This window comes from Panthera pardus, unplaced genomic scaffold (assembly GCF_024362965.1).
Source record: "Panthera pardus isolate Hobbes unplaced genomic scaffold, ASM2436296v1 HiC_scaffold_16, whole genome shotgun sequence".
NCBI classification, from domain to species: domain Eukaryota; kingdom Metazoa; phylum Chordata; class Mammalia; order Carnivora; family Felidae; genus Panthera; species Panthera pardus.
In genome coordinates, this window is record NW_026526721.1 from 8,397,943 (window position 1) to 8,422,592 (window position 24,650).

At 44.8% G+C, this 24,650-nt stretch overlaps 1 protein-coding gene across 5 annotated transcripts in view; it reads left to right on the forward strand.

Moving 5' to 3' along the window:
• PIGP (phosphatidylinositol glycan anchor biosynthesis class P) overlaps nucleotides 1-24,650 on the forward strand; it is a 35,677-nt gene that overhangs the window by 9,268 nt on the left and 1,759 nt on the right. For 3 of the 5 annotated variants that reach the window (XM_053903083.1, XM_053903082.1, XM_019420333.2), the window contains one exon: nucleotides 99-3,014. In XM_053903083.1, the coding sequence (XP_053759058.1) occupies nucleotides 99-229 (131 nt within the window). In that variant the 3' untranslated portion in view covers nucleotides 230-3,014. Of the gene's footprint in view, nucleotides 1-98; nucleotides 3,015-10,411; nucleotides 10,472-10,502; nucleotides 10,655-20,187; nucleotides 20,334-24,650 lie in introns of those variants that run through there. The other 2 variants (XR_008422412.1, XR_008422413.1) reach the window with 2 other exon arrangements.

The window sequence follows — 24,650 nt, forward strand, 5'->3', positions numbered from 1 at the left end:
ATATTAGCTCAGTAAACTATGTGGTGGATCTCCATAAACCACAGAAACCGTAGAAGAAATTACTTAGGTAAGCATAGCTTTTTGTCCTCTTCTTACAGATAACTATGCTAAAAATCAACAGCGGAAGAATTACCAAGAAGAGGCCATCCCGGCATTAAGAGATATTCCTATTAGTGAAGTAAACCAAATGTTCTTTCTTGCAGCCAAAGAACATCACACCCAAAACTAAATTGTATGTAGACTAACAACAAGCATTTATTATAAAAGTTTTTGATGTAATAATTTTGACCATAATTATTTTGACTCTCTTGTTAAAACATGATATTGAAATGTAAAAAAATAAGTTGAGCCTGTTTTAGATAAAGTTCCGTTAATATTGTAAATATTCTTGGGGCGCCTGGGTAGCTCAGTCGGTTAAGCATCTGAGTTCAGCTCAGGTCATGATCTCACAGTTCGTGAGTTCGAGCCCCACATTGGGCTGTCTGCTATTAGCACAGAGCCCACTTCAGATCCTCTTTCTCCCCCTCTCTCTGCCCCTCCCCGTCTTGCGCGTGCACACACGCTCTCTCTCTCTCTCTCAAAAATAAACATTAAAAAAATGTAGATGTTCTCAAGTATTAGTTATTAATGGACAAAATAAATACTGCATTACCACATGCCAGACTTTTTGAAACATAAGTATCTGTAAAATCAAGAAATCCCTCCAGAGAGACATTTATGCTGTAATTCTTTTTTAATTTTTTTTTAACGTTTATTTATTTTTGAGAGCGAGATAGAGACTGCAAGCAGGGCAGGGGCCGAGAGAGAGGAGACACAGGATCAAAAGCAGGCTCCGGGCTCCAAGCTGTCAGCAGAGAGCCCGATGTGGGGCTCAAACTCACGAACCGTGAGATCATGACACGATCCAAAGTCGGCCAGTTAACCAACTGAGCCACACAGGCGCCCCTCATGCTGCAATTTTTAAATGGCAATTATGTCCTTCCTGCCGTTTGTTCTTGGAGGCCCAGAATTCGAACTCTGATTTGGGAGAAGGGTACATTTAATTTGTATGTTCTTGCCATCACATTTGTGTCTAAGACACAAGCAACATTTGTGGAGTACTTCCAACATACCAGGTATTTTTCTAGACGTAGCGATGAAAAGATTCTCTCTGAAAGAGCCTACATTTTAGAGGCAGATTGAGACAGACTAAGCAAATAAAATATTTGTGATGAGTGCTATGCAGAGAATTGAAATAATATAATGTTCTAGAAAGTAAAGGGATGACTACTTTAGATTGGGTCAGGGAAGGCTGCTCAGAGAGAGGCAGTTGGGACTGAAATTTGATTAGCAAAAACAGGAGCCCAACAGAAGGATCAGAGACAAGGGAGACCTTGCAGGTGTGAAGCAGCCAGGGCAGAGGCCTCCAGGTGAGAAGGAGCTCAGGGTGTCCTGAGGACGGAAGGCCAGCAGGGGGCCTAGAGTGCTCTGTGCCAGGGGGTGTGGTAGGGGGAGCCCGGAGAGGCCAGCGACACGGCAGTGGGCTTTGTGGGCCAGTGTAGGAAGTCTGGACTTAAGGGTCTGTGTGAGGAGTTGGAACCCTTTAGACACTGAGCGATCGGGAGGCTTTAAGGGAAGGCATGACATGGCCTGATGTATGTTTTTAAAAAGTCGCTCAGGCTGGTGGATAGAGGATGGATTCAGGAGGGAGAGTCCGGGATGGGGCAAGAGTATGGAGCAGAGTGGTGGCGGTGGAGCTGGGGAGGAGTCACTCTGCAGCCTTTGTCGGAGACGCAGCTGACTGACTGTGCGGGGGAGGCAAGCTGCTGAGACAAGTTGTGATCAAGGGCCCCTCATGGGTTCTTTTGGATCAATGAGTAGATGGTTCTACCTTTTGCCGAATCAGACAGTATTTGGGGGAAGTGTAGGTGAGGAGGTTGGAGAATTTGGTATATGAGTTACTTGGACTGATGCCACCTTGTGAACATCTGTTTGCGTCCACGTGAGATTAAGAAGCTTAAAGTTTAAAAAACAAACCATGTATAACTTTGTAAGAGTATACTCACAGTTGGCCAGTCTTAGCAAGCATTCAAGGCCTTCTAACTTTGAACACACTAAATTTCTACATAGAGGTGGAGCTACCCATTTTTGTGCAGATTTAACTATACCTTCTGTAAAATGAAAAAAAAAGAAACTATTAATTTTAAATAGTTGAGAAAACTAGGACTTCCATTTCAAGGACAGTATCCCTGCCCAATGAGCACGAGATGGATAACAGGAATCTGCTATTTCTGTTCTGTTGTTTGTCCCATTTCCTGTATTTTTATGGTAAGAGCGTCTCACCACATTTAAGAGCAGTTTAAGAGGACCAGTCAGGTCCATCCAGGATAGAATGGTAAATACATGGTGATCTCTTTATACATTGAAAAACCCTACAGCCGTACAAACAATGAATCACTGCTTTATCTAACAACAGGAATGAATATCACAGATATATGTTGGGGGGAAAAAACAGACGTAAAAGAATATATACTATATGTTCTCATTTACATGAAATTCAAAATCAGGAAAAACTACTCTGGTGATAAATACTGGAATGGTGATATTAACTAGCAGAGCCATGAGGGAACCTGCCGGGGGGGGGGGGGGGGGGGGGGGGGGTTGTTGAAAATGCCCCGCACCTTGATATGGGTTGTAGTTACTTGGGTATAACAATCATTGTGTTAATATCATTTGACTTAACTTAATGCTTTTTAAAATTGAATTATGGTTTATATACAATGTTGTATTCGTTTCAAGTGTACAAGTTAGTAATTGGATAGTTTTGTACATTACAAAATGCCCACCACAGTAGGTCACCATATAAAGTTATTACAGTGTTATCGACCGTATTCCCTATGCTGTATATTACATCCCTGTGGCTTATTTTATGAGAAGTTTGTAAGTTAGAAGTTCCTTCCATCCCCTACACCTGTTTCACCCGTCCCTTCAACCAAGAAGTAACTCACACATCAATAAAAAGGTAAAGAACAGTGCCGATGCCTCATCCCCAGAAATTTTAATTCATTGGTCTGGAGTGGGACCCAAGCAGGGGTAGTTTTTAATGACAACCTGACACTTAAAACATGCAGCCAGGATTGAGAACTTCCTGCCTTAATTCATTGGATTTAACTGAGCCTGCGGTCAACCAGGGAGTGGTGTTAGCTTTGAAAGAACAGGCAGTGTTGGAGCAGCCCTCCCACCTTTGTGAGACTCCTGCCGGGATCAGCATCACTCCTTTGCATTCCCCTCAGGCCAATGATAGGCCTATGAAGGTGTTGAAATGGGTGAGAAAAGGCCCTTCATTAACTGCAGTACCCCACCTCGCCTCCAGCCCCCTATTAACTTTTCATTCTGTTTCCCAGCCCTGCTGTTCTTACACTTTATAAGACATTTTGTCCGTATGTCGCTTTTTCTTAGATTATGGGATGCAGTTCTTTCCAGGGTCTTGGTTTAGTGCAGCAGTTCTCACCATTTTTTTTAAACCTCAGGACCCCTTTATATTCATAAAGAGTGTTCCCAAAGAGCTTTTGTGTAGGTGGATTATATTTAGAAATTAACATAGGAATTTTTAAAATATTTGTTTATAAATAATATACCCATTACATTTTGACATGTTTAAATAACATTTTATGAAAAACAACTATATTTTCCTAAAAGAAACCTAGTGAAATGAGTGGAATTGTTTTACATTTTTGCAAATCACTTTAAATATCTGGCTTAATGGAAGACAGCTGGGTTCTCCTGTCTGCTTCTGTATTCAGTCTGTTCCAATACCACATGTCACAGAGCTTCTGGAAAACCACTGCACACTTGTGAGAGAATGAGAGTGGAAAAGACAAATAGCATCTTAATGGTTTTATGAAATTGGTTTTGACCTCATGGACCCCCTGAAACAGAGTCTCCAGACCACACTTGGAGAACTGCTGGTTAGTGGGCCTCAACTAGAAAGAGAGAGAGAGAGAGAGAGACTGTGTGTGTGTGTGTGTGTGTGTGTGTGTGTAGGATACGGTATTGCACTTAGGAAGGATAAGTATCTTAATTGAATACCTCTAATGGCCACTTCAGATCTGCTTGGTTCCACGCCTTATTCCAGCCACTGATGCCCCTTTGATCAGCCACAGGTGCCCCTTGACAATGCACCCTGGAGAGAGGGGAAGTCAACCCCCAGAGGATGCCATGGAGCTCCATGTGGGGCAGGCGTCCCTCCCCCAAAGAAGCAATTGTGAGCTTCATTTTCGGGAGCTCCTCAGGAGGCCCTGGGAGATTGAGCTGTGGTCACCATGGCAATGGTGAGCTCAGTAGCGCATGCCTGAATTGGCTCTTCTCAGTTTTGCTCCATTGCTGCCCACTCTTCCCTAGTGTCACTTTCCAAATAGACTGCCTACGCACAAGCCTTTGTCACAGGCTCTGCTTTCATGAGAACCCCAGGCTGAGATGTGGCTTTTCTGTAAAAATTTTGCTTCAGTTGCAGGGCCATGATATGTAATGCATTTCCCTGCTGCATGCTGTAGTTTAAGAAAAAGATTTGAGGAGTGCCTGGGTGGCTCAGTTGGTTAAGAGTCAGACTTCACCTCAGGTCGTGATCTCACGGCCCACTCCGTGGGTTCGAGCCCCGCTTTGGACTCTGTGCTGACATCTCAGAGCCTGGAGCCTGCTTCTGATTCTGTGTCTCCCTCTCTCTCTGCCCCTCCCTGGCTCATGATATCTCTCTCTCTCTCTTTCTCTCTCAAAAATAAACACTGAAACAATTTTAAAAAGAAAGAGGTTTGAAAGACACCATGTTTTACAATAAGCCTAAATAATAGCATAAAATACTCCCCAAATGTCAGCAATATAAACATTTTCTGATTTTGGCAAAACCCCCTCTAGTAATTAAATTATCAACTAGAATTATATTATAGAAGTCCAGATATGAAATCACCTAAATGAAAAGCCAACAATTCAAATCCAAAATTCTTCCCTCCCTAATTTCTTGACCTTACCTGTCTTACTGAGAAGTATCTCAATCAGGAGGCTGGGTTTTCTACAGAAGCCGATGCCTCGGGGCTCATTAGATCTGGTGTTACTCCTTAAGCAAATTGATCCAGCCCATAATTTCTTCTATGTGCCACTATTTCAAAGAGCCGATGGGACAAGCAGTATCCTATTACCAGGCCCATGCCCACAGAACTTGGAAAACTCAAGTAAATCCAGTGCTACTGCAGTTATCCCAGACCCAGTACATTGGACAATACACACCCCCCGTCCTAGGCAATCACTTCAGCACAGACTGGATGGGATGTGGGGAAAGGGAGGCAGAAACGAGATTCTTTTTGGTTTGTCTTCCCAAGGTGCAGGTCAGGCTGTGGCCATTGTCAAGATTCTCCTCGTTCAGGGTAAAACTCAGGTGGATTAACCGTAGCACTATATATATACTATTTCAGAATGGGCAGACGTACTTACCCCACCTTTCCAATCGGTCTAGACACAACAAAAGTTCAGCACTTGGAGATAACCACCAAATCAGAATGGAGCCATGTAGACAGAGACCGTGGATGTCTCAGTGGTCACCTGTGTGGACTTATGACCAGGGACCAAATGTTCCCTACCCCTCCATTCCTCACCACCACATAAGTCCCAGTGTTCCAGAAATGCAACGGAAACCTCAGGGACCGAAGGAGCCACGGAGTTCAAAATAATGGCGTTACAGAAACTGAGTTATAATTGGTGAGCAGATGCTTTTGTGGATCTGAGTTTTCCCCCTGTGAATCTGTTTCACGTGATGCAGGGGAAAAACTCCAGTAACTCAATACCTGTCTCATCAGGCTCTTTCTGCAAATCCAGTGTCCAAGCTCTGCTTGTATAGGTAAGTCACAGAGGGCCATATGGCCAGGGCTGGATGATGCCAGTTAAAGCATCAAATGGCACCCTCCAATTGCACCATAGTTGGCCAGGCTGGCCCACTTGTGTTATAAAGCCTGTTCACCCTGCTCCTGTGGCCGCTTCTAAAGGCCCCATCCTGCCTTCTGACACTATAGTTTCCAGGACCCCCTCTTTTGACACCTCTCAGTGAACCACAGGTTGACATGCACACCACTGGGGTGAACACAACACTCGTCGTCACTGTTCTGTGAAGGACAAGTGCCTGATGGGAATTCAAATACATTGTCCATTGGGGCACCTGGGTGGCTCAGTCGATTAAGCCTCCAACTTAAGCTCAGGTCATGATCTCACCTTTTGTGAGTTTGAGCCCTGCATTAGGCTCTGTGCTGACAGTCAAGAGCCTGCAGCCTGCTTTGGATTCTGTGTCTCCCTCTCTCTCTCTGCCCCTCCCCAACTTGTGCTCTGTCTCTCTCAAAAATAAACATTAAAAAAAATTTTTTTAAATACATTGTCCACCTTAATACTGATGGAGCCAGATGTTCAAGTGCTGCATAAAAATGAAGCCAAAACCCAGCTTTCTTCCTTAAATCTGATGTGAGGAGGGCTGGCCTGCAGAGTTAGACACGGCCCAGCCATCTGCATGCACAAGACAGCGTGGTGCACTGCGTCCTGTGTGGTCCTGGCAGATAGCAGGCAACTCCTGTGCAGTCAGTGTGGCCATTTCTCACCCATCAGATAAGTCACACACCTGTGAGTGTTGAGTGTGGAATATAGTGCAGGAATGTGTTCCCCCAACGCTTTCCCAAGAAGGCAGACTGTTTTAGTCACTGAGGCAGAAATATGAGCAGAAGGATGATGGTTTCCCTACTCTGGCCACTTAGGTTGTCTCCTGTTTTCCCCTATTAGGAACAATCAGTGGAAATCTTTGTGGATAAGCTTTGTGAAATTGTGCCCTTGGGCTAGGTTCCTGACATTGGAATTGTTACAGGATCAAAGGGCTTGAACATCTTGAAGATACTTAAAGGGAGGAATAAGCCCACCAACCCAATCAATCAAAGGAGGGAGGCGGAGCACAGTGAAGCGAGGCTTTAATCAACGTTCTGGCAAGAGCAGGTGTCTGACGGATAGGCACACTTGGGGCAGTTACAGCAGATAATTTATCTCCTACTGTGTAAGTCCCTCCCCTGGTTCCTCATTGGCTGAGCACCACAGAGGTAAGTCCCTCCCCTGGTTCCTCATTGGCTGAGCACTACAGAAGTTATAGCCTTACCTGGAAGTCGCCTATGCCCATGGAAGGCAAAAAATAGTTTGACTGAGGGGCGCCTGGGTGGCTCAGTCTGTTAAGCGGCCGACTTCAGCTCAGGTCACCATCTCGTGGTCTGTGAGTTCAAGCCCTGCGTCGTGCTCTGTGCCAACAGCTGAGAGCTTGGAGCCTGTTTCAGATTCTGTGTCTCCCTCTCTCTCTGCCACTCCCCTGCTCATGCTCTCTGTCAAAAATAAATAAATATTAAAAAAAAATTTTTTAATAAATAAAAAGTGAAAAAAAATCTTTAAAAAATGAAATAAAGAGACCCCAGAGAGCTCCTTTTCTCCTTCTTCCATGTGAGCACACAGTGAGAAGATGATCATTATTTTAATGTTTATTTTTGAGAGAGAGAGGGGGGGACAGAGGATCTGAAGCAGGCTCCGTGTTGACAGCAGAGAGTCGGAGGCAGGGTCAGAACCCATGAACGGTGAAATCATGACCCGAGCCGAAGTCAGGAGCCACACAGGTGCCACCCAGATGCCCCGAGAAGATGATCACTTATGAACCAGGGAGAAGGTGCTCACCAGACCCAGAACGTGCAGGCACTTTGACCTTGGACTCCCAGCCTCCAGAACAGTGCGAAATAAGTGTTTGTTGTTAAAGCCACCCAGCCAGGGTACTCTGTGACAGCAGCCCGAGCTGGCCAAGATACATGGTATTCTCTCCTGCATGTATCAAATCTCCCTCAGCCTCTCTCATGAGGACACGTGCGGGGCGCCTGGGTGGCTCTGTCAATTGAGTGTCCGACCTCCGCTCAGGTCATGATCTCGCAGTTTGTGAGTTCGAGCCCCGCATCAAGCTCTCTGCTGTCAGCACAGAGCCTGCTTTGGGTCCTCTGTCCCCCTTCTCTCTGCCCCTCCTCAACTCGCATGTGCACGTGCACGTGTTCTCTCTCTCTCTCTCAAAAATAAATAAACATTAAAAATAAATAAGGACACTTGTGATTGGATTTAGGACCCACCTAGATAATCAAAGTTCGTCTCCCCATGTCAAGATCCTTAATTTGTCTGCTCCCAAACACCACCTGCATCACCATCACAGATATAAACCATGTGCGGGGTCACCAAGGCACTGGGCAGGACTGGTTCTCGGGGACAGTGCATGCAGGTGCGCATAGAATTCAGAAATGACACAAGCAACTCCACATCCTCAGCGAGAAAGGCCCAGTGCATGAGTGCAACGTGCTCACCCCAACAGAGTCAGAGCAAGAGGTGAGTGCTGGGCTTGCTGCTGGGTCCTGAGCATCTGGGTTGACCACTGGCCCATAGGGCTGACCTGTCACTGTTTATTTATTTTTGAGAGAGAGAGAGAAAGAGAGTGTGAGTGTGAGTGGGGAAGGGGCAGAGAGAGAGGGAGACACAGAATCCAAAGCAGGCTCCAGGCTCCGAGCTGTCAGCACAGAGCCCGACACGGGGCTCGAACTGGTGAACTGTGAGATCAAAGTCAGATGCTTAACCAACTGAACCACCCAGGCGCCCCGCTGGTCTGCTGCTTTTAATAAAGTGTTTATATAGCAAAACAAGACAAGGCTTAACTTTGTCACATCTTCAGAGACTGTTCTTCCCTTATAGGATGACATTTAAAGAGTCCAGGAACTGGCACCTGCCAATGTCTTTGGGGGCCATTATTCAGGCTACCCCAATCATATATCAAGGTTGGCTTAAAATCCATGTCAGGAAACAGAAGAGAAAGTATTCCCTCAAGCCTGAGGATGAAAACCCAAGTGCTAAGGTTGGCACAGCACGACGAAGAAAACCCTTTATCTTTGATGGCAAAGTGTGCCACAGAATACCCCAAACCCAGAGAGAGCCGATGCTATAAGTGGACTGTGTTAGATAATAAATCCCTCTTGTGACTCAGAGAGAGAGATCAACATGCCCATACACAGTATTACTCTTCTCTCTCTCCTCTGCTGTCTCTCTCTACCCCCACCTGTCCCATCCCCTCACCCCCACTTGGCTGGACCACCACACTCATAGAAACCCTTTCCGATTTTGCCCCTGTCCTCAGGAAGAGAGCCTGCAAAGTTAAGAGTTTGGGTTTTGGATGAGAACACAAGCTCTCGAGTCCTCACATCACCTCCTGGGTGGAATGGGAGGCCTTGGAGAGATTTCCCCTCCCCCCACCCTGAAAGCTCCATTTTCTCACGTGCTAGAGGGATACACCTACCTTGAGATAATCTTGAGGGTTGAATCAGGTAAAGCGGACGAAAACCCTGGAATCACAGATCCTGGCCCACATCTGTCCCTGCTGCTCCCTGTCCACACCCCACACCCCGTCCACACTGTGTCTATCTCTCTCCGAACGTCCTCTGTGCTACACACAAGGGGCCACGCACATACTTGGTTTTTACTTCACTTCCTGAGAATTTGGCTGATTCATCTTGGGTCCTGGGTTTCTAGCACAGACAACAAAGTATATGGTTATGGAGTGAAAAAGGAAAAATTCAGAGGCTCCTAGCTGGAATCATCAGAAGCATTATAATTAAATGGTTTGAAGGTGGAATGAGGGAGATATAAACTTTTCTCATATTTTAAGGAGTCAAATCATTTAAGGCCCTAAATATTTAGAATGATCAATGTGGAGATCTTGTAACGACCCGAAATGTCCAGAAAGCCATCATTATTTGTCTTCTACTTTCAAATTATGGTGCCTTTTAAGATTTTTTTTCCCCCTGAATTTACTAAATTTATGAAATCAGTTTGAAAGCTACTTCAGACTGAATTCACTGTCATCTCTGAACGAGAAGATTAAATTTAATGTACGTGAAAGACAGATGAACTGCCGTGGGACAAAAAGGCAATCAGAAATAATGGCCTCTGACCACAAAGGGCCACAAATTAAAGAATTGTCAACCCAAGATAGAGATTCTATCAGTGACGAATCTGTCATTTCACTTGCCTACCGATCTAGCACAATTATGGGAAAACTAACAGAAGTGACCTGAGTGAACAGACAGACTGGGGCCATTTGTTTCTTAAGTGAAATTTCCAGGCACCTAGCCCCAGCCTGTGCTTTTCCATCACTGCTGACTGGCAGTTGGCAGAGAGAGATGACCTTTACTTAACCTTGAGAATAACTCTATTCCTTCCTGGCCAGAATAAGGAATGGGTGTCAAGGCCTATTGACAATCCATTTGCAGGAGTTACTGAATGTTTGGTCTAAGTGGATGATATCTCTGCCTTTCTGAACTTTATTTTACAAAATAAATATCTCTCCTAGGCCATCTTGGAAGTTAGAGAAGGCCACACACCATGTACGGATGCCTGACAAATTTAAGAGGTAACTTTTACCTGTTTTGTTTTGGTTTCAGGTTGTTTCTTGGGTTTTTTTCTCGCTCAAACATTCATCTGAATGAATATAGAGAAATAACCAACTTTCATCTGCCACTTCTTATGGGAAGACAATCTACTTTCGTTCTTTTGGGCATTTAGAAAATGTTTGTTGCTGTCAGCAACCCAAAAGGTAAGTGATTCCAAAACAAATGCTAAATCAAGCACTGCTTCTCGACTTAACTCCTTTTCCCCCAAAATCCCTGTGTAATGATTTGTTCAAAGATCTGAAGTAAACGAAATCGGATCAGATATCCCATCCCTCAAAGAAAATGGTTTCAGTGAAGTTAAATCCCCAAACTTGCCCTCTTTTTCACCTCTCCAAGCCATCCTTATCAGAAGCTTCTTGTCACCAATAAGATTAGTGGTAGTTGGTGCATTGGGCTAAATCAGATTTTTCATGTTGGATTAATCATGAAAATGCCAAGAACCAAATAACTTATGTGATTGAAAGGTGCTGAAGAGCCCATCAGCCACACAGTCTATGGATCAACAGACCATATCAGAAATGCCCTTGATTAAAGTTCGTAAGATTTTGGCTAAGATCATTTCATGATTATAGCATTTTAAATCTACATAAGTAATGAATGTGGAATGGTATCTAATGACGGATACTTTAAATATTTGCATTGTTTTTAATCAGTATCATTTATTTTAAAAGTAATACACATGCATCATAGAGATTTATTTATTTTTATTCTTTATTTATTTTTGAGACAAAGACAGAGAGACAGGGTGCGAGCAGGGGAGGAACAGAGAGAGAGGGAAACACAGAATCCGAAGGAGGCTCCAGGCCCTAAGCTGTTAGCACGGAGCCTGATGCGGGGCTCGAACCCACAAACTGCAAGTTCATGACCTGAGCTGAAGTCGGACGCTTAGCTGACTGAGCCACCCAGGCACCCCGAGAATTTTTAAATTATAGAAAACAAATAAAACTAAATCAACCATAACCCATCACTCAAAGATATTCTTGTCTTCTATAAGCCCTTCTACATGTGTGTGCAAACAAACAAAAAACAAAAAAATACTGTGAATATAATTTTGTGTGCCTCATTTTTCAAATAACATTACATTATGAGCAGTTAATAATTGCATAATATTGTAGCATATGGATGCACCATAATTTCACAAATTCTCTATTAACGGACTCTAAGGATGGTTCTGATTTTCATTTTTATAAATGTCAGCGTAACAAATATCCCTGTATAGAAATCTTTGTTCTTATCTCTGATTATATCTCTTGGAAATGTATTTGAAGGGTAAGCGATATGAAATTTCTTAAAGCTCTTATTACCTATCGCCAAATTGCCAGGAAGCTAACCTCCGTTTTTACATTTCCACCAGCAAAGCGTGACTGTTCATTTGTCAACATCATGTATTGATAACCTATTTATTTATTTAATATGCATTTTAAGCTTTAACTATTCAAGAAAATGATAGTAGATCTTCTATGATCATTTTCAGAATAACTAAATAAGTTCAAAGAAATTTGAAAGCAATGATCTCTTAGGAATTTAGCGAGACTTATTTAACATGTAAACCAGAGCTAAGAGCTTCCTGGCAGGTCTAGGAGGTAGAAATGACTTATCTGTAGGGCATAACTTAAAGTTTCACCAAACTCATGCAGGAAATCCCCTTCACATACAAAGTAATTGTTTTACAATAATGAAAAAGGTTATGGGGCTGGTTCAAACTTTGAACCCACCTAAGTTATCTTTTGCAAACAATGTGCAATAACTCTCTGGAATATACAAAGACCTTCACCTGCAGTGAAAAGAGCCTAGCAAAGTCTGTTAAAGTAACAGAATGCAAGGAGACGACAATGATCTCATTTTAGACACAAGCCAGTCGTTAAAGACGTATAGACCATCCTGTTCAATAGATCTCAGTTACATTTTTTTTTAAAGTTTATTTTGAGAGAGACTGTGTGCATGCACATGCAGGGAAAAGGCAGAGAGAAAGGGAGAGAGAGAATCTCAAGCAGGCTCCATGCTGTCAGTGCAGAGCCCAACACAAATGGCAAAATCATGACCTGAGCCAAGATCAAGAGTTAGATGCTCCACCGACTGAGCCACCCAGGCACCACATTTCTTTTTAAAGAATACAGAAACCACAATTCTAGAATTACGCTTAAATTATATAATTTTCCTTTGGGGGACTTACAAGATACTTTAGAAATATTTAGAACCTTAGCATCATTGTCGTTATGAACAGTTGTTGAAGCACAGACCGGTTGATAGAAGGCCAGATCAACCAACCATATTACCCAGTCCCTATTCTAATTTAAAAAAGGAGTGCACACCTGTGATGAGCACCAGGTGTTGTATGGAAGTGTTGATTCACTATATTGTGCAACTGAAACTAATATACTGTATGTTAACTAACTGAAATTTAAATGAAAACTTTAAAAAAGGAAAAATGATGGATTGGAATCCTCTTTTCCATTCTTTAGTTTTTTTCCCTAGTTGCAAAATACAGTATCTTTTTAAAAAATATTTATTTATTTTTGAGAGAGAGAGGAGTGAGCAGGGGAGGGGCAGAAAGAGGGGGACATAGGATCCAAAGTGGGCTCTGTGCTGACAGCAGACAGCCCAATGCGGGGCTTGAACTCAGAAACCAGGAGATCACGACCTGAGCCAAAGTCAGATGTTTAACCGACAGAGCCACCAGGCACCCTGCAAAGTGTAGCATCTTTGAGAAAATTCTTCTTTATTTCTTTTAAAGATTTTGTTTTTGTTTTTTAAGTAAACTCTATGCCCAATGTGGGGCTCTAGCTTATGACCTTGAGATCAAGAGTCTCATCCTCTAACGACTGAGCCAGCCAGGTACCCTGAAAATCCTTCTTTAAATCAAATTTCATCCTGGCAACATTTTGTCTCAACCAGTAAGTGCCCAAGGTACAAGAAGTGTCTTTTTTTTTCTTTAATGTTATTTATTTTGAGGGAAAGAGATGGAGGAGGGGCAGACAGAGAGGAAGACAGAAAGAATCCCAAGCAGGCTCAGCACTGTCAGCACAGAGCTCAACGCGGGGCTCGAACTCATGAACCATGAGATCGTGACCTGAGCCAGTATCAAGAATCTGACACTTTTAACTGACTGAGCCACCCAGGTGCCCCACAAGAAGTTCCTTTAAAAAAGGTTTGCAGACCTTTACAAGAAAGCTGTTTTTTTTTTAACTTTTTTGTTAATGTTTATTTATTTTTGAGACAGAGAGAGACAGAACATGAACAGGGGAGGGTCAGAGAAAGAGGGAGACACAGAATCTGAAACAGGCTCCAGACTCTGAGCTGTCAGCACAGAGCCAGACACGGGGCTTGAACTCACGGACCTTGAGATAATGACCTGAGCCCAACTCGGGCGCTTAACTGACTGAGCCACCCAGCTGCCCCAAGAAAGCTGTTATGAAAATCCCTGTTTCAGGACTGGACTTTAGTGGAGATACTGCCATCACGATGTCCTGGATCCGGAAAATAAACCCTCCCGATGGAGTCCAGGATGAAGCGGTCCCTTTTTGGCTGTGCATGTGTTATCGGAAAGGGCAGGTAGGAAGCCCTGACGTGACACTTAAAGCACTTCAATAGCTTCTCCTTACCCTTCAAATGCACTCCTGGGATGGGGGCCTCTGCCTGCCCACCCCACCTGCCCCACCTGTCCCCCTTGCTCCGCCCACCCCACCTGCCCCACCTGTCCCCTTGCTCCGCCCACCCCACCTGCCCCACCTGTCCCCTTGCTCCACCCACCCCACCTGCCCCACCTATCTCCCTTGCTCCGCCCACCCCACCTGCCCCGCCTGTCCCCCTTGCTCCGCCCACCCCACCTGCCCCACCTGTCCCCCTTGCTCCGCCCACCCCACCTGCCCCACCTATCTCCCTTGCTCCGCCCACCCCACCTGCCCCGCCTGTCCCCCTTGCTCCGCCCACCCCACCTGCCCCGCCTGTCCCCCTTGCTCCGCCCACCCCACCTGCCCCGCCTGTCTCCCCTTGCTCCTCCCACCCCACCTGCCCCACCTGTGTCCCCTTACTTCTGCCTCCACCTCCGCTAGGTTCTTTTCTGTTTTAGCCCTCCAGGTTCTCACTCCCCTCTGGGCCTTTGTATTGGCTGTTCCTTTGCCTGGAAAGCTCCATCCCCAGCTCTGCCTGGTTCTCTTCCTCCTCACCCTTTAGGTCACATCACACACCACCCTTCTTAGACCAAGTTTTTCCCGTTATTCTCCATCATGTTTTTCATGGCACAAATTGCAATTTGTAATTTAGAGCAATGCTTCTCAAAATTTCTGGAGTATAGGATGAATTTTTCTAAATTTCCAGCCCATTGCAGATCTATATTTTTGTAAAATATATTAGAAATGAATTACTAGAAAAATAAAATGAAAAAAAGACAAACAATAGAAGCCAGATTTTTTTTTTTTTTACTAGACTCAATGAACATAAGATTACTCTATCAAATCACTATAGAAGTTTCTAGGGGTGCCTGAGTGGCTCAGTTGGTTAAACGTCTGACTTTGGCCCAGGTCATGATCTCACAGCTTGTGAGTTCAAGCCTCTTGTCAGGCTCTGTGCTGACAGCTCAGAGCCTGGAGCCTGCTTCAGATTCTGTGTCTCCCTCTGTTTCTGCCCCTCCCCGCCCCTCTCTCTCTCAAAAATAAACATTAAAAAAATAAAAATAAATAAAAAAGAAGTTTCTAAACACTTCTCTCAACTTCTGTGTTACCTCATCTCAAGCTGGTAACACAAATCTGTGGCCCAGCTCTGGTCCACAGACCCTACTAGCCCATGCAGCTGGATAATCATTGGTTTGTCCCCATTGGACTATTAACTCCATAGGGGAAGGGACCTCATCTGTCTTATTCACCACATGTCCCTAAGGCCTAAAATGGTACCTGGCAGGTGCTAGGTGTTCAACACATTTCTATTGAATGGCGTGAGTGGTTGAATGAACAACCGGTCACTATAAAAGAGGGTGTGTAGAAAAGAGGGGTCCGATGGGTGCATTGGCTGGGTTGGTCACTGTTGGCCAAGTGGCTGGGTGCTGGTGGTGAAGTCTGCAGGCATCATGGGGGACCAGCAGGGGCCCAGGAATGACTCAGCAGTGCTCTCCCTGCCCAGGCTCATGAGAGGCCCCAGGAGCGGGCTTTGCCAACGTAGCAGCCTGGTTTTATCCCAGAGTAGCTCTGCTCGGCCTGTGCCCCGTGTTCCGGCTGGTAACCCTCTGATCTCTGATCAGATTCCCTCCGAGGACCCCGAGTAGAAATTCCACTCAAGATCCATTGCCGTGCACTAGGAGGGGGCAACGGGCTGCCTGAGGGGAGTTTCAGAGAGTGAGTCTGGGGAGTCAGGTTTGGGTGGAGTCAGCTGGCGGTCAGCAGCCCTCTGCTCCGGAGTGGGCCATGCAGCCTCGACACTGGGCCCCAGAGGGAGGCCAGCAGGGACTCGGGCCCGAAACAGAGACAGAATCTGCAGGGTGGGGGTGGGGGAAGCCGCTGGTGGGCTTGCAAAGGTGGCCCCTTCTGTGTAGGGAAACATGAATTGAGGAGAGAGCTGGCTCAGATAGAAACCCACAGCGGAGATAAGGCAACTAAACTTTTCTGGACTTAGCAGCCTGGCCAGGAGAAATGTTGTGGGCAAAACACACAGTACAGAGAGAAACAGGCAAGGGGAGGGCGGGGGGCTGGCCCCAGGGGCCTCCAGGACAGGACGGGGAGGTAACGGCGAGGTCACACAGGCCTGAGCAGCCAGGCCTCCTTCTCACGGGGGTTGGGAGACAGCCTGGGACCAAGAGGCGGCTGCAGAAGAAAAGCCTGCAGGAAGGAGAGAAGAGGGAAGCGGAGATGTGAGGACGAGGATAGGAGGGTGGGGCGCGGCCACCGTCTGAGCAGAGCCACCAGGTCCGACATTCAGGTCAGGCCATGAGGTAACCTTGGGAGACGTCCTCAAAACTCCCTGTTTAAAAGGCCCCTGGGAAAGGCAGACAGGCGGGGAAAACGATCTTGTACAGTCTCCAGGGAGACTGTCGTGTGCCCAGATTTCCTACTTTGTTTCTTTCTGTGTATTTTCCTGCACAGTGAGCAGCAAGATGTTTCAAATAAAAAAGGCCTACTGTTTGGGGCGCCTGGGTGGCTCAGTCAGTTGAGCGTCTGACTTCCCCTCAAGTGATGATCTCACGGTTGACGAGTTCCGGCCCCACATCGGGCTCTCTGCCGTCAGGGCAGGGCCCGCTTTGGATCCGCTGTCCCCCTCTCTCTGCCTCTCCCCCTGCTTGTGCTCTCCCATAAATAAAAAAATTAAAAGGCCTACGTTTAAGTTGACCTATGAGAACGTATGATTTCTGTAGGTAAATGAGAACAGCCGTTTCACATGGCTCTACCTAAGGTATTGAGTCCAGGACAGAAAGCAGAGGGGAGTCAGGAAGACACATTCCATCGTCACTCAGCCCAGGGTGGGCGGTGGAACCTGGTGCCACAGGCCACAGAAAGCAGTGGAGCTTGGAAGAGGCACGGTGGCTGCATCGCCCAGTGCAGAGGGAGGGAGGGACAGGACAAGGGGGCAGGCCTAGAACGACAAGGAAGACAGGGGCTTCTCTGGCAAGAGGATGGGCTCCGGGCGGTCGGCACCCTGGGCCAGGCCCTTCCAGGGCGTCACGTCGGCCCATGCACCTGGCTTGTGGACCCAACGGTGTAACCTTAGCCACAGTGCCGTGTCTGTGATGTAAGAAGCGTAAGCCTGCAATGCTCTTAACTGTGTGGCCGTGGGCAGCCCTGGGCTAAACGTCCACCCCCGAGTGTTGAGGATGCCTGTCCCGGCCACCGCGCAAATAGAGTCACCCACTCTCGGAACCCCCAGAAGTGCTGGTGAAAGGGGCCAGCTTTCCGAAAGACAGACCTGAGGCCCCCATGTCTATGCCAGTGGTCCTCCCCCTCTCTGAGGTGCGAGAAACTATAACCTCACCTTCCATTGTCACCCCAGATCTTCCCTTTCTTCCTCACTGATGTCAGGCTGGTAGGCAGCAGAGGCAGAGAACAGGGTCACTTACTTGCTGCAATGCTCATTCACCTGGAGCTGGACAGACACTCTCTTGTTCTACTCTTGAGGTCCTTCCTCAGGCCAACCCGTGGCTGTGGGTTCCTTGCTCCTCCCTCAGCACTCTCTGACAGGGCCACCCCTCCTGCGTGCCACCAGCAGAGTCCCGGGGTCTTGGGCACTGCCCCCAAGTGTCTCCAGCAAGGGTTGAACGGTTTTCTCATCTGTCAAGCGGGCACCATAACAGTCATGACATCATAGGGTCTCGTGAGACTGTCACAACAGAAGTCCTTAGAACAGCATCTGGCACATGGTAGGTATTCTATCGGTGTCATATGAGTATGTATTACTCTTGTTGAAAAAAACATAACATCTCAGGGCAGGAACCGTGAGATCATGACCTGAGCCAAAATCAAGAGTTGGACACTCAACTGACTGAGCCACCCGGATGCCCTATTCCAAGTTTTTATTTAAGTTCCAGCTAATTAACATACACTACAGTATTAGTTTCGGCTTCTATAGGTCTCCTTATTTTAAACTTTTGTGTGGAGGGAACATCTACAGGGCAGGAATGCAGCCAGGTGTCAGGAGTGCAGCGGAACCAGGAATTGACCAACCAACAGGTTTCTTGGCTGCTCATCTCTGTTCCTGCAAGCACGTCTGTTTCATTTCTCATCTCTCTACAGATCAACCTTGTCTACTGCGGGGCCAGACGTGTCCAGTCACAACTCCGAAATGCTCATGGTATAGACCCACCCACGTTCCTAGGTTGGCTTCCCTGGTGAACTGAGGGATGGTCCCCAAAGAAGAGGGAAATGATTGTGAGTTGGACGTACCCCCCCCAAAAGATGTCTACTAGAGGACAAAAGAGAGCATCAGTAGGAATTCATCGCATGCTGATATCAAAATGACAGTCGGAATTTCTGTCCTTTCTGAAACGAAAAAGCAAAAAACTAAAACATTAGATGTCACTATCGGTAGAATTAAATCAAGATATCTCTTGGATTAATGCAAAACGATATTTTCTTTTATTTGGACCTGAAGTTGGAAGCCATTGCACTCCAAATAACAACCAAGGCACAATGGCATAAAGAAAAGGCACAGTCCTGATCTCAAGGGCTTGGACTATTCAGAAGCTATTTTAAAATTTCTGAAGTTATTTTTATTGCATCTACTGTTACCTTCTTGTTGCATTTTAAATATTTCATTGGATGTATGAGGTGAAGAAGATTTCTTTTTTGTGTGTGTGTGGGTTTTTTTTGTTTTGTTTTGTTTTGTTTTTGTTTTTGTTTTTTTTTTGAGACAGAGAGAGACAGAGCATGAGCAGGGAAGGGACAGAGAGAGAGAGACACACACACAGAATCCGAAGCAGGCTCCAGACTCTGAGCTGTTAGCACAGAGCCCAACGTGGGGCTCAAACTCGTGAACCCGTGAGATCAAGACCTGAGCAGAAATCGGACGCTTAACCTACTTGAGCCACCCAGGCATCCCAGAAGATAGCTTTTCTGAGTGATGCACTTGGAAATGGTCTAACCATACTGAAAAGTACTCAGGGTGATCAAAGTAACTGACAAGTAAAACCACTATTCCAGTGAGCTTTGTGGCTTCCCTTGTGCACAGAATAATTGTGCTCATTTTCCTGGTTAATTGAGGAAATCCTTCGTGTATCTCCTATTTTTATTTTAGTTTTATTTGAAAGAGTCAGCAGAGAAGCAAATGGAAGAGTAAGAAAGAGCAATTCATTAAACTTGGGATTCTCAGGGCACCTGGGTGGCTCAGTCTGTTAAGTGTTTGACATCAGTTCAAGTCATGTTCTCACAGTTCATGAGTTTGAGCCCCGCGTCGGGCTCTGTGCTGACAGCTCAGCCGGGAGCCTCCTTCGGAATCTGTGTCTCCTCTCTCTCTCTCTCTGCCTCTCCCCCACTCACACCCTGTCTCTGTCTCTCAAAAATAAATAAATGATTTAAAATTTTTTAATATAAATAAATAAATAAATAAATAAAATTAAAACTTGGGGGGAAAAATATAAATCTACAGAAACCAAAAGCAGATTTGTGGTTGCTCGGGGCTGGGGTGGGAGAGGAAGGAGCTGATAACTAAAGACTGTGGGGTTTCTTTTCGAGATGATGAAATGTTCTAAAATTTACTGTGGTGAGAGTTGCACATATTTGTGAATGTACTAAAAAAACCACTGAGTTGTACAATTTAAATGAATGAATTACAGTATATGTGAATTCCATCTCAATAAGGCTACTAAAAAATTAATGGTTGGATGGTTGGATGGGAGAAAACTGGTTTTAAAACAAAAAGCTATCTGGAACACCTGGGTGGCTCAGTTGGTTAAGCATCCGACTCTTGATTTTGGCTCAGGTGGTGATCTCATAGTTTGTGGGATCGAGCCCCATATTGGGCTCTGTGCTGACAGCACGGAGCCTGCTTGGAATTCTCTGTCTCTCCCTCTCTCTGCTCCTGCCCCACTCCTCTCTCTCTCTCTCTCTCTCTGGATTAATAAGTAAACTTAAAAAAAAAAAAAAAGCAATTTAAGTCAGCCACATCTATATCGTCTTAAACATGGAAAACTAGGAAGGGCTGGTTGACTAACTTGGTCTCTCTCTCTCTCTCTCTTTTTTAAAAAAAATTTTTTTTTTAGATGAGCTCCCTGCCCGATATGGGGCTTGAACTCATGACCTCGAGATCAAGAGTCATATGCTGTACTGACTGAGCCAACCAAGCACCCCTCACCTGTTCTCTTGATAAAGACTTCTCCTCTTGTATTGACAAACCAGCTTTCTAATGGTGAGTGAATTTATATTCATTGCATTCTTATATGTTATAAGGATGTATACTTCTTTTTAAGTTTATTTTTATTTATTTTGAGAGAGAGCGAGTAAGCAGGGAAGCGGGCCTGGAAAGAGGGAGAGGGAGAGAATCCCAAGCAGGCTCCACACTGTCAGCGCAGAGCCTGACGTGGCTCAAACTCATGAACTGTGAGATCATGACCTGAGCCAAAGTCAAGAGTCAGACGCTTAACCGACTGAGCCACCCAGGTGCCCCTAAGAATATATATTCTTATGCAATAAATAATTATTTTAAAATGTTAAGTTAGCCCAAAATATGGGATCCCAAATAATTACTTTCCATTTCATAAACCTAAGCAAGTAGGTCATTATAGCTGTCCTATATGTCTTTGTATTAAATATTTGCCATTTTACAAATAACAAGTTTTCCACAAAACATGTTCTGGGCAGAGCTTTAGAACACGGCCATGGTTTATCAAAACATGAAAAGTGTGACTGAATTCAGGGAGTCCATCTGACTCAGAGAACATAATTTCTGTTCAGCCACTGGCAAATGAGAACGTCAAACATTGTGGCAATTTTTAAAGCAAACCAAAGCGGACAGTTAAGAGCGTGTGGTAACTTCTCTTAAAGCTGAAGCCGGTCTCTTTGGGACACTAGGGTGTTGTAAAAAAGAAAGAAGATGTAGTCATCGCTTCCCGTCTAAACACTAAGACATAATGGACACTATTCCAAAAGCCGCTCCTTCTAGGGACTAAGTACCTTGGAGACCTCAGAAAGAACAGGCAGCAACAGGAGGAATCCAAATAGAAAGAAAATAAAACTGGGGCGCCTGGGTGGCTCAGTCGGTTAAGTGGTCGACTTCAGCTCAGGTCATGATCTCGTGGTCCGTGAGTTCGAGCCCCGCGTCGGGCTCTGTGCTGACAGCTCAGAGCCTGGAGCCTGTTTCAGATTCTGTGTCTCCCTCTCTCTGACCCTCCCCTGTTCATGCTCTGTCTCTCTCTGTCTCAAAAATAAATAAACGTTAAAAAAAAAAAATTTAATAAAAAAAAAAAAAAGAGAAGAAAACTGAGACCCCCGCCCCCTCCTGCCACAGCCTGGTCTATTAAGGGTTGTAAATACCCCAAGGCCCAGGAATTCTGGTGAGCCCCTCAAATTCCCAAAGGCAGGCAGGAAGCTAGAAGTTTCCTTGTTTTGAGAGAAAGTTTTCTCCAAATCCCAGTGGAAAACCAGTCCAGAGACCAGGAAGTGAAACTGATGTGGATGCATTGTTTGTTGGGGCAAATCCTCTGAATTTCTGAAATTAACCTGTGCCACAAAAACATCCTGCTGGAAGGCTGTGGTTTGAATCAGGGTTCCCTTGGCTTAAATTCAAATCTCAAGGTGTCAGGTCAGGGATAGGCTATGACACAGGGTAGTTGATGAGCCCAAGGCCACCCCAGAAGAACTGGTTATAGACAAGGCCTGCAGGCCCTCCTGGGAAACAGCCACGGAGCTCGAGAAGACAGCCAGGAACCGAGAGCCTCAGCCTGGTATCCTGTGCAAATAACTACCGTAGACTTTTTACTAACCCCAAAATAAATTTATTTCCAGATTGTAGGGGGAAATGGAACAAACATAATGCTTTCTCTGAGATCCAAGCCAAGGCAGGGATACAATCCTTGCTCATTTAGACTCCCGCCCAGGCGCAGACAGGAATGCCAGAGAGCTCACAGCGGCCTCATTTCCTGAGGGCTGAAACTCACAGGAGATGGTGTCTTCAGAAGTTATGTTTGTGAGACATCACACTCCAGTAACTTCGTGACTGATATTCAATTGTCCTGCCTATGACAGTGTTTGTTCAGGCCAACTCTGACGAAGAATGAACGTGTGTTTATATTTAGAAAATTTCTGCATTTGAGTGTGTTTACTCTTAAATCACTTCAAGTGGCTTTCTTGATTTTAGCAAACTAAAATGATTTATACTAAAGCTAACCATACACATACCCTATGACCCAGAGACTGCTCCTAGATACGTACTCAATAGAAATGCACACACATATGCACAAAAGGCATATTCAGAAGAATTCATAGCGGAATTATCCATAATAGCCAAAACCCTGGAAGCAATCCAAACATCCATCGACAATAGAATGAGTAAATAGTGATATACTCCTACAATAGAATACCCTAGAACAATGAGTGACTCTTAGGTACACAATCTTGAGTAAAAGAAACCAGACACAAATAAGCACACACTGTATGGTAAATTTCAAAATTGGGCAAGAAAAATCAGTGGTATTAGAAGTCAGAATAGTGGCTATCCTTGGGGAAGGGAGTGAGTGTGTTAGCCAGGGGAACACATAAAAGGAGCTTCTGGGGTGATGATAATCTATTTCTTAACCTGGCTTGTATTTAAAAAAAAATTTTAGTGTTGTATTTATTTTTGAGAGAGAGAGAGAAAGAGAGAGAGAGAGAGAGTGTGTGTGGACGCACAAGCGGGGAAGGGGCAGAGAGAGGGACAGAGGATCCAAATCGGGCTCCATGCTGACAGCAGTTAGCCCAATATGGGGCTTGAATTCATGAACTCAGATCACCACCTGAGCCAAAGTCAGACGCTCAACTGACTGAGCCACTCAAGGCATCCCCCTGGCTTGTATTTTAAAGGCTGTGTTCTATTTTAAAATTCATCAAGTACCGGGAAACCCAGTTAGTTTAGTTGGTAGAGCGTGGGACCCTTGATCTAGGGATTGTGAGTTCAAGGCCCATGTTGGGTTGAGACACTACTTAAAAACAAAATCTTTAATAAAAAAAAATAAAATTCATCAAGCACTTATGATTTGTTCACTTTTCTGTATCTGTTGTATGCTGATAAACGTATTTTTAAAAATATCTTTTAACCATCTATATGGTAGGTGTAACTATTGAATCAGTATATTGTTTGTGGAAAACTATGTAAAACTTTTGCATTTGCAGGTGTAGTGGATGTACTTGGAGAGACCCCCAAATTATGACAGCTGGTGACCATTATTGTTTGGTATTGTTAGTAATGAGCCCCAAGTCTTACACCTAACTTAAATCTGGGTCATAACCCTACCACATTGTTCAAAAATGTAATCTTGGAGTTTAAAGTAACTTAAGATACTCACAGAAAGATCTAACTTCCTGATGGCCTGGATCTCAGCAAATGGTCTTCCTTTCGTGTCTTTGGAACTGAAGTCATCATCCTGAACATACACCTGAGACCTCTTCACCTTTTTGTGATGGATGGCTCAGAGGTCACTGCAAGTGTGCAGAAGACAAGGCCTTGAGAAACTCAGAGAGTCAAAAACGAAGGGTGTCAGGGAAGAAACCAAATGATTTCTTTAGAGCTTTCTCCTTTGAGTTAATTTTTTTTTTAGTATGGGTTTTTTTTTCATGCTAAAAAAAGATTACATAATTTGTTTAGTGGCTTAATGGCCAAAGAAAAGATACAAATACTGTTTTAGTAGTTGAGTCTCAGCTCTTTAAACAGCTTTATTGGGGTGTAGCTTATGTACCATGTATTTACCCAATCATGGCACTGCACAATTCAATAATTTTAGGAAATTTATAGAATTGTGCAACAATCACCATAATCCAGTTTTAGAACATTTCCATCACCCCAAAAATTTCTTTGCACCCATTGTCAGTCAATCCCTGTTGTAGGAGGGCACTCACTCCCAGCGCTAAGCAAGCATTCTGCATTATACACATATATATAATGTATAATGCATGTTATATAGTCATATATAATATATAAATATATATTATGCATTGTGTTAAAGACTTGCCTTTTCTCTTTTTTTTCTTTTGTTTTTTCTTGCTTACTTAGATTTATGGTCAGGGCCTATTAATAAGAAACAAGCATGCCTTGGGGCGCCTGGGTGGCTCAGTCGGTTGAGCGTCAGACTTCTGCTCAGGTTATGATCTCACAGTTCGTGAGTTCGAGCCCCACGTCGGGCTCTGTGCTGACAGCTCAGAGCCTGGAGCCTGCTTCTACTTCTGCGTCTCCCTCTCTCTCTGCCCCTAACCCACTCGCATGCTGTCTCTGTCTCTCTCAAAAATAAATAAACGTTAAATAAAAATTAAAAAAAAAAAAAGAAACAAGCATGCCTTTCAATCTGCTGAGGAGCTCAGCACAGTGGGACAGAAGGCAGAGGGGAAATCACATGCTTAAGACAAAGCTTTTGATTTTCTTTACCCATAATCAGAGAGTACAATCTCCTTCATGGAGCAGTTTATACGAAATCTCATTATAGGAAGACAGAGGAATGGAGAATAGCTGGGGTGTCCTAAAGCAATCGCCTGTGTAAGT